General features: G+C 39.7%; 1 protein-coding gene across 1 annotated transcript; it reads left to right on the forward strand.

Moving 5' to 3' along the window:
- Positions 1 to 2,336: 2,336 nt before the first annotated feature.
- LOC121550326 (calcium-binding mitochondrial carrier protein SCaMC-2-A) lies at positions 2,337 to 10,801 on the forward strand. The gene is made up of 10 exons (XM_041862552.2): positions 2,337 to 2,587; positions 4,244 to 4,370; positions 4,502 to 4,589; positions 4,716 to 4,830; positions 6,210 to 6,368; positions 7,143 to 7,295; positions 8,493 to 8,600; positions 8,778 to 8,945; positions 9,031 to 9,181; positions 9,297 to 10,801. The coding sequence occupies exons 1-10, from the start codon at positions 2,429 to 2,431 to the stop codon at positions 9,479 to 9,481; spliced, it is 1,413 nt and encodes a 470-aa protein (XP_041718486.2). The 5' UTR covers positions 2,337 to 2,428; the 3' UTR covers positions 9,482 to 10,801.
- Positions 10,802 to 11,070: the final 269 nt, after the last annotated feature.

Here is an 11,070-nt window from a genome sequence, read left to right on the forward strand (position 1 = left end):
AACATAACAATGTGGAAAAAGTGAAGTGGTCTGAATACTTTCCGAATGCACTTTATGTATATGTACTAATGTATGCGTGTTCTTATTATGTAGTTCAGTCCTTCAGGTGTTCTTGTCTATTGATGTTCTGTATTATGTCATATTTTATGTTTTGTGTGGACCTCAGGAAGAGTAGCTGCTGCTTCAGCAACAGATAATGGGGATCCTAATAAAATACTATAAAAAATATATAAATAAAAAAAGTACATTCTCCATTGTCATCTCACTCAAAATTTAAATTTTTTGGGCGGCTAACAGCATTATTTGGTCAAACAGTAAAGCGTGTTATCCTCGTGATTCCTGTAATGAATGTGTCTCCCTGGCCCTGTGCCGGTGTCCTCGCTGTGGCCTGCTCAAGAGAAATGTGTTCTGATCGTATAACATTTCAAAATGCAGTTACGTGAAGCACACAGCTTTGGAAGTTTTGTCCCTGTCGAAGAGAGGGGAGGGTATCAGCTTTCTGTTGGTATTTTTTATTTCCTAACTCTCAATATACAGCTCAATAGCAACTATTTTACAACCAAGATATTTGATATAGCTTTGAGATATGGAGCGGCGCACTTACGAAATGCGCACCGGCCACTGCGAGGACATAGGTCTCATGGGTAGTAGCCTACAACTGCAATGTTTTTTTAGGACATTACATTTACTGTTGGATGAATACATGGCTACTAGCAGTGGGTATTGTATTTAGAGTTAGCGATCTAGTTAATGTGTTTTGAGTTTCCACTTCCTCAGGTGTTGAACCCCAAATTAATTAGCCGATTATATTAATTAGTGCACATAAAAATGTATGTAATTCTTCTCTATTGAACAATTCTTGAAATTCTGATTCCTATTTTCACAGTAAAAATAGCAACTATAGTCTAATTGGTGATGTGGGTTGGTGTGGAGAAAATGCCAGGGCTGAATTATTGTCCAAGTCCACCCCTGTCCACAACATGGTTTAACCCAAAACCTTGACTTTGTTCCAGCACAACCATCACTTGGCGCTTGTCGCCTGGCATTTAAATCTAGGTATGTTGTCATCATTCCATTACACACAACCTCACGGTGTTCTATAGTACCTGGTGGTCTGGTGGGAGAAGTGCAGACCTTGCAGGACATACAAACCAAAAAAAAAACGAATATAAAAGTTTGAATCTGTTGATTACTATTTATTCTCTGGAGAAAGCCAACGATCACCCAAACTATTAGGCCTTTTATAATACAGCTAATTTACTGTATCAATTCTGCTACTGAGCCCTTCTGGAATGTTGGTATTAAAGGCCCCCAGTGCAGTCAAAAACGTAATTGTCCTGTGTTTTATATATACTGCATTTCCACACTATGTGCTTTGAATAATACTGAGAAATTGAGAAAATGATGATAATGCCATTTTATTGTAAAAGCTGTTTGAAAAGACCACCTGAAATTTCTGCCTGTTTTGGTGAGATTGAGCTTTAGCCTGCCTGGTGACATCACCAGATAGTAAATTAGTTAATAGACCAATAAGAAATAGAGTTCCAAACCTTTCTGCTAATAACAGATAGTTTTCCTCTCCCCACTCAGACCTCTCCCAGACATTCCTAGCAAAACTCTTGCTTGAGATATATATATATATATATAAAAATTTAACGATTTTAATTGAAAACAATCACAGTAAGGTACTTAATTGTTACCCAGAGATTATTTGATATTGAGATTTTAAAAAGAAAACAGCTGTATTAGACCTTTAAACATGTGATAAGATGATAAAAGGCACTGTTTGTTATCTCAGAATTCCTGCATTTGTAAACATTGTTACTACCAGGTTGAATAACAATCTAAGTAACAATCTAAGGAACTGCTTGTTCTGTCTAAGACGGAAATTCTCAGAAAGTTGCTATAATGATGTGTTGGCTGAACTCAGACCATCTTTAAGTGTATTTTACCCAGCCACAATTCAGTCTGCTGGTAGAATCAATCAGCTTTAAATGACAATATAGAATGACAAACATTGATGAAAATAAAGAATTTAATGAATTTAAATGTAATGACCTCATGTATATGATGTATTCTAGAGGTAGACTGCAAAACAACACATAGGCACATAGGCCTACACCTTGTAAAACCCCGCGTATAAAACCTGTAGGACTGACCTATCATTGCGCACCTTTTACTCAAGATCAAGGCTTGTCAATTGAATGATGCGGTGATTGGTCGATAGCAAATGACGTTACCGAGAGAGGGGGAAAAAATCATAGGAGCATATAAATTAGGTCTATATTTAAAAGGGCGTGGTTTCATGTATTTCTATAAAATGAGTCACTTCCTTACCGGTATTTTAGTATTAACACGCCAAGGGAATTGACACTCTGGTGTACTATTTATTTATTTATTGTGGAATGGTTTAAACTTTAATTTAAACATGCTTGGCCTGTGCCTTTATGTGCCTGTTCCGAATTCGGATCCTATTGAATTCGAGTATTATGAGTCCAATGGACTACCGTTGGAGCTGAAATCGCTCTTCAAATTGAGTGTGTTTCTACCATCCCAAGAATGTTCAACTTATCGGAAATGGAGAAAGGTAAGACTTGCAGTCTATTCTTTTACATATGTCTTTATGCTTCGTCGAGGTTCACAGCAAGTTTTACATTTTGAGTGATTAATTTGGCTTTTCCTAAAAACGCACCTACTGCATAGTGCTGCATGTAATCCACCACTTCGGACCATAATGTTGAAAGATTTCTGCAGGAGGAATTGAATGCAAAAATGATTTAGACCCATGGAAGTCTGAATGCAAAAATGATTTAGACCCATGGAAGTCAAGATAGAACGCATAATTTGATATAACAGATTATGTAGACAGGCTTTAAAAATCTCTAAAGCCCCCCCCCAAAGACTGCGTGACTCACAGATTCAAGACATGAAGTTCTTGGCAGAGGTTGGCATCGTGATTCGAGCCCTCATGTCTTCAGGCATGGGTATTAGTACCGTGGACATGTATCTATATCCTTAACGACAAGTCGACCTGCCAACTTGTGCTAAACCCATCTACCTACCTGGTCTAAAATAGACTGAGGCATCAGCAGTTGGGTTGCTGGCCTGGTGTTGATATTTGATCTACCGTCTTGAACTACAGGTATCTGCCAAAATAAAGGAAACCCCAAAAGAAGTGTCTTAATAGGGTGTTGTGCCACCAAGTGCCGCCAGAACACCTTCAATGCGCCTTAGCATAGATTCTACAAGTGTCTGTAACTCTATTTGAGGGATGCGACCCCCATACTTCCACAATAAATTCCATCATTTGGTGTTTTGTTGATTGTTGTGGAAAATGCTGTCTCAATTGGGTTGAGATCTGGTGACTGACACACACACACACACGCACACACACACACACATCCTTTAACCACCCTAAGCTCCTTTGAGACCCCTCTTTCGAAGTCACTGATATCTCTTCTAGCCAAAATAACGGACAACTGGGCATTTTTATACATGACCCTAAGCATGATGGGATGTTAACTACTTAATTAACTCAGGAACCACACCTGTGTGGAAGCACGTGCTTTCAATATGCTTTGTATCCCTCATTTACTGAAGTGTTCCCTTTATTTTGGCAGTTACCTGTGTGACAACGCTCCCATAGAGTGCAGTCTTTCTATCCATGTTACAGGCCTAATGTCACATTTGAAAGTGAAAACACGTTGTTCTCTCTCACACGTGACAAAATAGTTTTAAATGAAGGACAGGTTAGCCTAGATTTGAGTCAACGTCTTTCAACATATGGCCTTGGTGGTCTTTGCCTCAATCAGAGACATTGTTGAAAGGGTTTGTCTTGGCTGGATATTCAGGTGATGACACCATTTGAGAAATGCACTGTTTGACATTATTCACACATAACAGTCACCTTACCCTCCTGCCAGGTGCTTCCATACATTCAATTAGTATTGTCCCCCTCCAGATAAGCCCCAGTCTTGGGTTTACTTTTGTGTAGCTCAGTTGGTAGAGCATGGCGCTTGCAACGCCCGGGTTGTGAGTTCGATTCCCACGGGGGGCCAGTATAGAAAACATTTAAAAATAATGTATGCACTCACTAACTGTAAGTCGCTCTGGATAAGAGCGTCTGCTAAAATGACTAAAATGTAAAACAAATATACAAAAAATATGTATTTGTTATTGTCCCTCTATGGTGTCGGTTATAAGAAAGCTATTTTGTTGATCATTTCATTTTTTGCCTCTGCAGAAAGCGGTGAAAAGTGCAGACAATGACCTGGATGGGCAGATGGTCTTTGAGGAGTTTGTTCACTATTTGCAAGATCAGGAGAAAGATCTGAAACTCATCTTCAAGAACCTGGACAGAAGGAGAGCTGGTATGCTATAATGCACAAATCAGATCTTACAGTTTTAGAACATGCCTAAGCTGCCATAAAATACAAATTTTTGTTCTGATTCAGGTGGAATTCTGATTTGTGATGAATTGTCTTCTTCCATTGTGATTCAGATAAAATTGATTCTAAGGAGATCATGCAGTCTCTCCAGGACCTTGGTGTTCACATATCCCAGCAGCATGCAGAGAAGGTCCTACAGAGGTAAGATATTAGGATGAAGCAGTGTTTCCTTATGATTTTGGTCAATGTTGTGTGTATAGCTATTATTACCAGTTTGATTCATATTCTCAAGAGTTTATGGTTTTGTTTGAATCTTTTTTGAAATAGCATGGATAAGAATGGAACAATGACCATCGACTGGAATGAGTGGAGGAACTACCCTCTGCTACAGCCCAAAGGGAACAACATCCCTGAGATCACCCTCTACTGGAAACACTCCACGGTGAGAAAGGAGGGCGGATGGGGGAGAAGGTGTGAAATAGCTATCCACAAAGCAGAGAACACTTCTATTTAACATGAATTTGAGTACATACACTCTGTATCCACTGACAAAAGCCTTTACAGTTCAATATTGTGAATGGGAATGTTAATCCTATTACATAGATCTACAATGAATGGGCGTGTGTCACCAATTAAAGTCTTATTGGTGACTTTAATTGGTGTAGGATAGAAAAGCTCTGAATATAAGATCATGATTTAAAATACTTACAGGTTTAATTAATTGTCCCCTTATATAAAATGTCGATACAGGTTTAATTATCCCTTATGTAAAATGTTCATTACGTTTGTAAAGTGGGAGGAGACTAAAATTATTCCTTCACAGGACAGTGTGATCTTGGGCAGCATGTGGGTGGGGTATTGAAATACTGTACGCCTTAATGAGCGAAGCTGCATCTAAATCTTAGCCTGTTTACCTCTCCTATGTGCCAAGAGCTACAGAACCGCCTTCATAGGTTGAGCTCCGGCTAAAAATATTCAGAAGTACTCCCTTGGAGATGAGATGACCACCTAACACAAAGGCCAGGCAAAATGTCATGCAGCATTAACTCTTGAGTCACTTTGGCCTGACTAACTCGTGCCAGTAGTATTAATTACACTTATATAACAGGTGCTGCCAATTTCAGATTTTAACGCCATTTCTAAGGGCTTGGCTATCATTAAATAGTTTTCAGTTAGTGATTTGACGCTGGCATGGTAAAGATGGATAGAGCCTGTACTCTGGTATGGGTCTTTCAAAGGCACCTCTCTAGGGACTTGTACCCTAAGCTATGTCTGGGGAGTCTCCCTGGCTGACCAATATTGTCATTTTGCAACAAACCGTGTTACAAGGAGGGAACATTCCCTTCAGTCTTTACCCTTATAATATCAACAGTGCATGTCAAGTCTGAACCACGGCATTAAAGCAGAAGCATCCTTATGTTTTCTCTGGTTTGATGTCAGATTACACAGCAGTGTCCCAGAAATAACAGAACAGGAAACGTACAGAATCCAACTTGCTTCCTAACTCAGAACATTAAGTCCACTCTGACCTAAAGCCTCATAACCTGTAGACCTATGCTCTGAAGGGGTAAGCGCAGAATCTCCTCTGACGCACATTTAGCTGTCAATACTGCTTGTCCCTAGTCACCTCTAGGTGAATGGATAGTGTAAACATGGGGCCGTAGAAATCCCACACACTGAAAATGTCAGGTCACCACTTCCTTATAGCTTGACTAAACTTGGCGTTGCAACTGCTTGGATAACTAATGTATTTTGGGACAAAGTAAATGGGCTAATAGTGGATAATTATACTAATGTTGTATATCTTTCTGCTCTCTCTAGCTGTTTGATGTAGGTGAGAATCTGATGGTGCCTGATGACTTCACAACAGAGGAGAAACTGACAGGGATGTGGTGGAGGCATATGGTTGCAGGCGGAGGTGCAGGAGCAGTGTCCCGAACATTTACCGCCCCTTTAGACCGACTCAAAGTACTCATGCAGGTAAGAAGCCCTTGATCTACTGTCTTAATAGATACATCACAGCCCTGTATTCCCAACAACAGTTCAAGGCCTAGGAATGGTACACCTTGCCCTCAATTACCTATTCATTGTTGAGTGAAAGTGGGCATCTTCTGTAACTTGTAGGCACATAACAGAACTGTTGCAAGAGCGATTACCTAAGAGTCATAAATGGGTTAATGAGTACGTAAATTAGTTTGAGAGTACATGTGTCAGAACAGGGGGCAAGAGTCCTAGGGGCTGTTTGTTCTCCCCGGCTCATCCAACTGACCAATGACTGTGGCTGAGAACCAGCACACCTTCTCTGTTGAGATGTGATTGGCTGCAGCAGCAGATGAGTCAGAAGTGAGTAGATCAGATTTTACGTGATAGCAAATTGTGGACCGCCGATTGACGTCAGTGGGTCTGTTTGAACAGGTCGTCTAGAGTCATCTGTCGGTTGGTACAACTGACCCCAGTACACTTTGACTTGTTCCACATTGATTCCCCTGTTAAGCAAATATACTCACATTCTCAGAGCTAATGCCTCATTACTTAAATAACTTAATAAATGTTTTGAGAAGAAAAGGCCCAATTTCAGAGTTGAAATAAGCTTGCACAACATAGACTTTCGTGTAAATCATTAATTGACGTCAATGGGAGACTTGCATGAACATTTCAGTTAAGCGCACTGATCTCAAGTCAGAATACGGCCCTAATTATCTCATTGGTAATGTGACTTCTGTATGATAAACATTGATATTCTTGGTTTGTCAGGTCCATGGTTCCCGTAGCAACAACATGTGCATCATGAGTGGGCTCACCCAGATGATCAAAGAAGGTGGGATGAGGTCTCTGTGGAGAGGGAACGGAATCAACATCATCAAAATTGCCCCCGAATCCGCGATCAAGTTCATGGCCTATGAGCAGGTACTACATGCAATGCAACACCTGCTCCTATATAATTTTTCTTAATTTAGAGAAGGTTTGGACTCATATATACTACCAGTCAAAAGTTTGGACACATCTACTCATTCAAGGGTTTTTATTTATTTATTTTTAAATTGTAGAATAATAGTGAAGACATAAACTATGAAATAACTCATATGGAATCATGTAGTAACCAAAAGTGTTAAACAAATCAAAACACTCTTGGCATTCTCTCAACCAGCTTCATGAGGTAGTCACCTGAAATGCATTTCAATTAACAGGTGTACCTTAAGTTAATTTGTGGAATTTTTTTATGCGTTTGTGCCAATCAGTTGTTGTGACAAGGAAGGGGGGTATACAGAAGAGAGCCCTATTTGGTAAAAGACGAAGTCCATATTATGGCAAGAACAGCTCAAATAAGCAAAGAGAAATGACAGTCCATCATTACTTTAGGACATGAAGGTCAGTCAATCTGGAAAATTTCAAGAACTTTGAAAGTTTCTTCAAGTGCAGTCGCAAAAACCATCAAGTGCTATGATGAAACTGGCTCTCATGAGGACCGCCACAGGAAAGGAAGACCCAGAGTTACCTCTGCTGCAGAGGATAAGTTCATTAGAGTTACCAGCCTCAGAAATTGCAGCCCAAATACATGCTTCACAGAGTTCAAGTAACAGACACATCTCAACATCAACTGTTCAGAGGAGACTGTGCGAATCAGGCCTTCATGTTCGAATTGCTGCAAAGAAACCACTACTAAAGGACACCAATAAGAAGAAGATACTTGAAGGAAAAGTAGCCAACAAGTGCTCAGAATATATGGGAACTCTTTCAAGACTGTTGGAAAAGCATTCGAGGTGAAGCTGGTTGAGAGAATGCCAAGAGTGTGCAAAGCTGTCATCAAGGCAAAGGGTGGCTATTTGGAGAAACTCAAATATAAAATATATTTTGATTAGTTTAACACTTTTTTTGGTTACTACACAATTCCATATGTATTATTTCATAGTTTTGATGTCTTCACTATTATTCTACAATGTAGAAAATAGTAAAAATAAAGAATAACCCTTGAATGAGTAGGTGTGTCCAAACGAGTGTGTGTGTGAGAGCTCACTCATCTAAATTCCCTATGTGACGACCATGTTCTAACAGTTTGTGCTATCTCCTCCCCTCTCTCTCCTTTCAATGGTCACTCTGGCGTAGATCAAGCGTTTGATTGGCAGTGATAAGGAGACACTTAGCATCCTGGAGCGTTTTGTAGCTGGCTCTATGGCTGGAGTTATCGCTCAGAGCACCATCTACCCCATGGAGGTGAGCAGCCATCAATCATCACCCTCTAGCATTACAATTAGATCTGGAATGATTACATCAGGATAAGGACAAACATTTATGATTTTATATGCAAATAAGTTCGTAATGCCAATGTTTTCACTCCGATTACATTCCACCTGCTAGATTTTCAAAGTTGTTTTTATTTCTGCTCACCAGGTTCTGAAAACACGGCTTGCCCTGCGAAAGACTGGTCAGTACTCAGGCATCTCTGACTGTGCAAAGAACATCTTCAGGAGAGAGGGACTGGGTGCCTTTTACAAGGGCTTTATCCCCAATATGATGGGCATCATCCCCTACGCTGGAATCGACCTGGCTGTGTATGAGGTAAGAGGAGACCCAGAGAAGGCTGTTTTCACTGCATTGGATGCTCCATTTGGAATAGTCTCTGACTATGCTCCTTTTTCCACAGACATTGAAGAACTCTTGGTTAGAGAAGTATGGCACCAACAGTACTGACCCGGGAGTGTTAGTTCTGCTTGGATGTGGCACAGTCTCCAGCACCTGTGGTCAGCTGGCCAGCTACCCCCTGGCCCTTGTCAGGACCCGCATGCAGGCACAAGGTGAGACCTTCAACAATGCACACCTAATTTACACTGCTTATTGGAATATTTTCATTTTATTAAATGACTACATGTTTTGCTGTTCCTTGGCTCTATTGCCATTTATCTCCTATAGCCATGCTGGAGGGCAGCCCACAGATGACAATGTCAGGGCTCTTCAAACAAATCATCCAGACAGAAGGGGCCACTGGCCTCTACAGGGGCCTGGCCCCTAACTTCCTGAAGGTCATTCCAGCTGTCAGCATCAGCTATGTGGTGTACGAGAACCTGAAGACGTCGCTGGGAGTTAAGTCGCGATGAGGTGACTCACAACATCTGAATGGATCAGCTGCTCAGAGTTGGGGGAGGGCGGGAAGAGACCCCTCAGAGTTGAGGCTAAGGAATCTCAGAGACTCTTGGTACTTGAGGTTTATGGAGCCATCTCATTCTGTGAATGCCAGAAGATGGAGAACAAGGTACAACAGAATGAAATGGAATCGACTCTGAGCTGAAAAGGAGGGAAGGGGGAGCTTCTCTCAATATTGCTATTGCTGCTATTATTTAATAGTTTATTTTAGAAGATCAATTGTTGCGTTATGACCAGAATTCTATAAGGAATGTTGGTTAAATAGCTACTCAACTGAATGAGTAACTCTATAATTGGGGACCAATTATTGTTCTTGTTGCCAGTTTGTGGTAGAGTGCCTCTGTGAGAATGTTCCTGTCTCTCTATGGTTTCACTCAGTAAATCAGGTTATGCAACAGTTCAAACTGCACAAGTCTCCTTAAGTAGAAACTACTTCAGTTATGCCCAATGCAAAAAACATTTTTGGATTAACATGATGTATTAAGACATTTTCCTTAGCATTAACAGGTTTTCTGACTAGTTATTGGTTCTCTCCCCACATCTGCTTTTGTCTTTGCCTGATATGAAAATTATATTCATTAATATTCCCCTGTATGTAGGCAATTGGACAAAAGCGCATGTGGTGAGTATTTTCCCTTCTCACTTAGTACAGATGAACAATTTATTTGCCACTGCCATTTCTGACTGAATGACGCTGTATTTCTGATTTGAGTTAAGTATTTATTGATGTCCATATCGATCTAATATTTATTTCTGTTTTTTGTTTGTCTGGAGATTACATCGTTACGTTTTTGTTCAGAACACTGCAGTAACTGGCTTTATGTTCATAAGTTTGATTGTTATGGTTAACTAACTGAAGAGCCATATTATGTATGAATAAGTGGGTGTTTGCAAAATAAGATCACATGAGTTTTCAATTATTGCTTGAGTCAATTTTGCATATATTTGTCCTCTATTGGTTGTTTATTATCAAAATTAATTGCTTCTGTGTTGAGGGCAAATCTATGTATGTATTTGAGTTCTTGTGACGGTCAGAACAGTCTTGGTTTTCAGGTCACTTAATCAATGTCTTTGTACCTAAAACCAAAACTTGATTTTAGAGCTTTGAGTAGATTGATGAGTAACACTAATGTACTTTAATGCTGGAGACACATTTAAAGGTTTTGCATTACCTTTAGATACAATGTGGGAAATCACTTAAACTTTGGTTAAACCTTTTTTAATGGACCATTTGGTACAATGTTCTTTGAGCAAATTAAAAGTATTGTATAATATTCACGTCTTTGGTGTATTTCTTGACTCCTTGAGTGTGTCCCCTCACTTGGACGTGGCTGAGCGTAGATGTTCAATAAGGATCTTTCAGAAATATTCTAAATGTAAAAAAAAAAAAATCCATCTTGAGTTTATTTGCGTGAAACATACATTGTATTGGCCTATAGTTATTGATTTATTTTTATTTTACTGATATGTTTGGTTTTTTGTCTTAATAGATTGGTTAATATTGTCCACTCTCCTTTAATTTTTGGTGATTAATTGAATTGTT

The sequence above is a fragment of the Coregonus clupeaformis genome, chromosome 18, assembly GCF_020615455.1.
Source record: "Coregonus clupeaformis isolate EN_2021a chromosome 18, ASM2061545v1, whole genome shotgun sequence".
Classification (NCBI taxonomy): Eukaryota; Metazoa; Chordata; class Actinopteri; order Salmoniformes; family Salmonidae; genus Coregonus; species Coregonus clupeaformis.

Bases quoted from the DNA above. Each gene is read 5' to 3' on its own strand.
- LOC121550326 (XM_041862552.2), top strand. From the start codon at position 2,429: ATGCTTGGCCTGTGCCTTTATGTGCCTGTTCCGAATTCGGATCCTATT. The intron at 8,946-9,030 runs GTAAGAGGAGAC...CTTTTTCCACAG, and splicing joins TCGACCTGGCTGTGTATGAG to ACATTGAAGAACTCTTGGTT. The intron at 9,182-9,296 runs GTGAGACCTTCA...TATCTCCTATAG, and splicing joins GACCCGCATGCAGGCACAAG to CCATGCTGGAGGGCAGCCCA.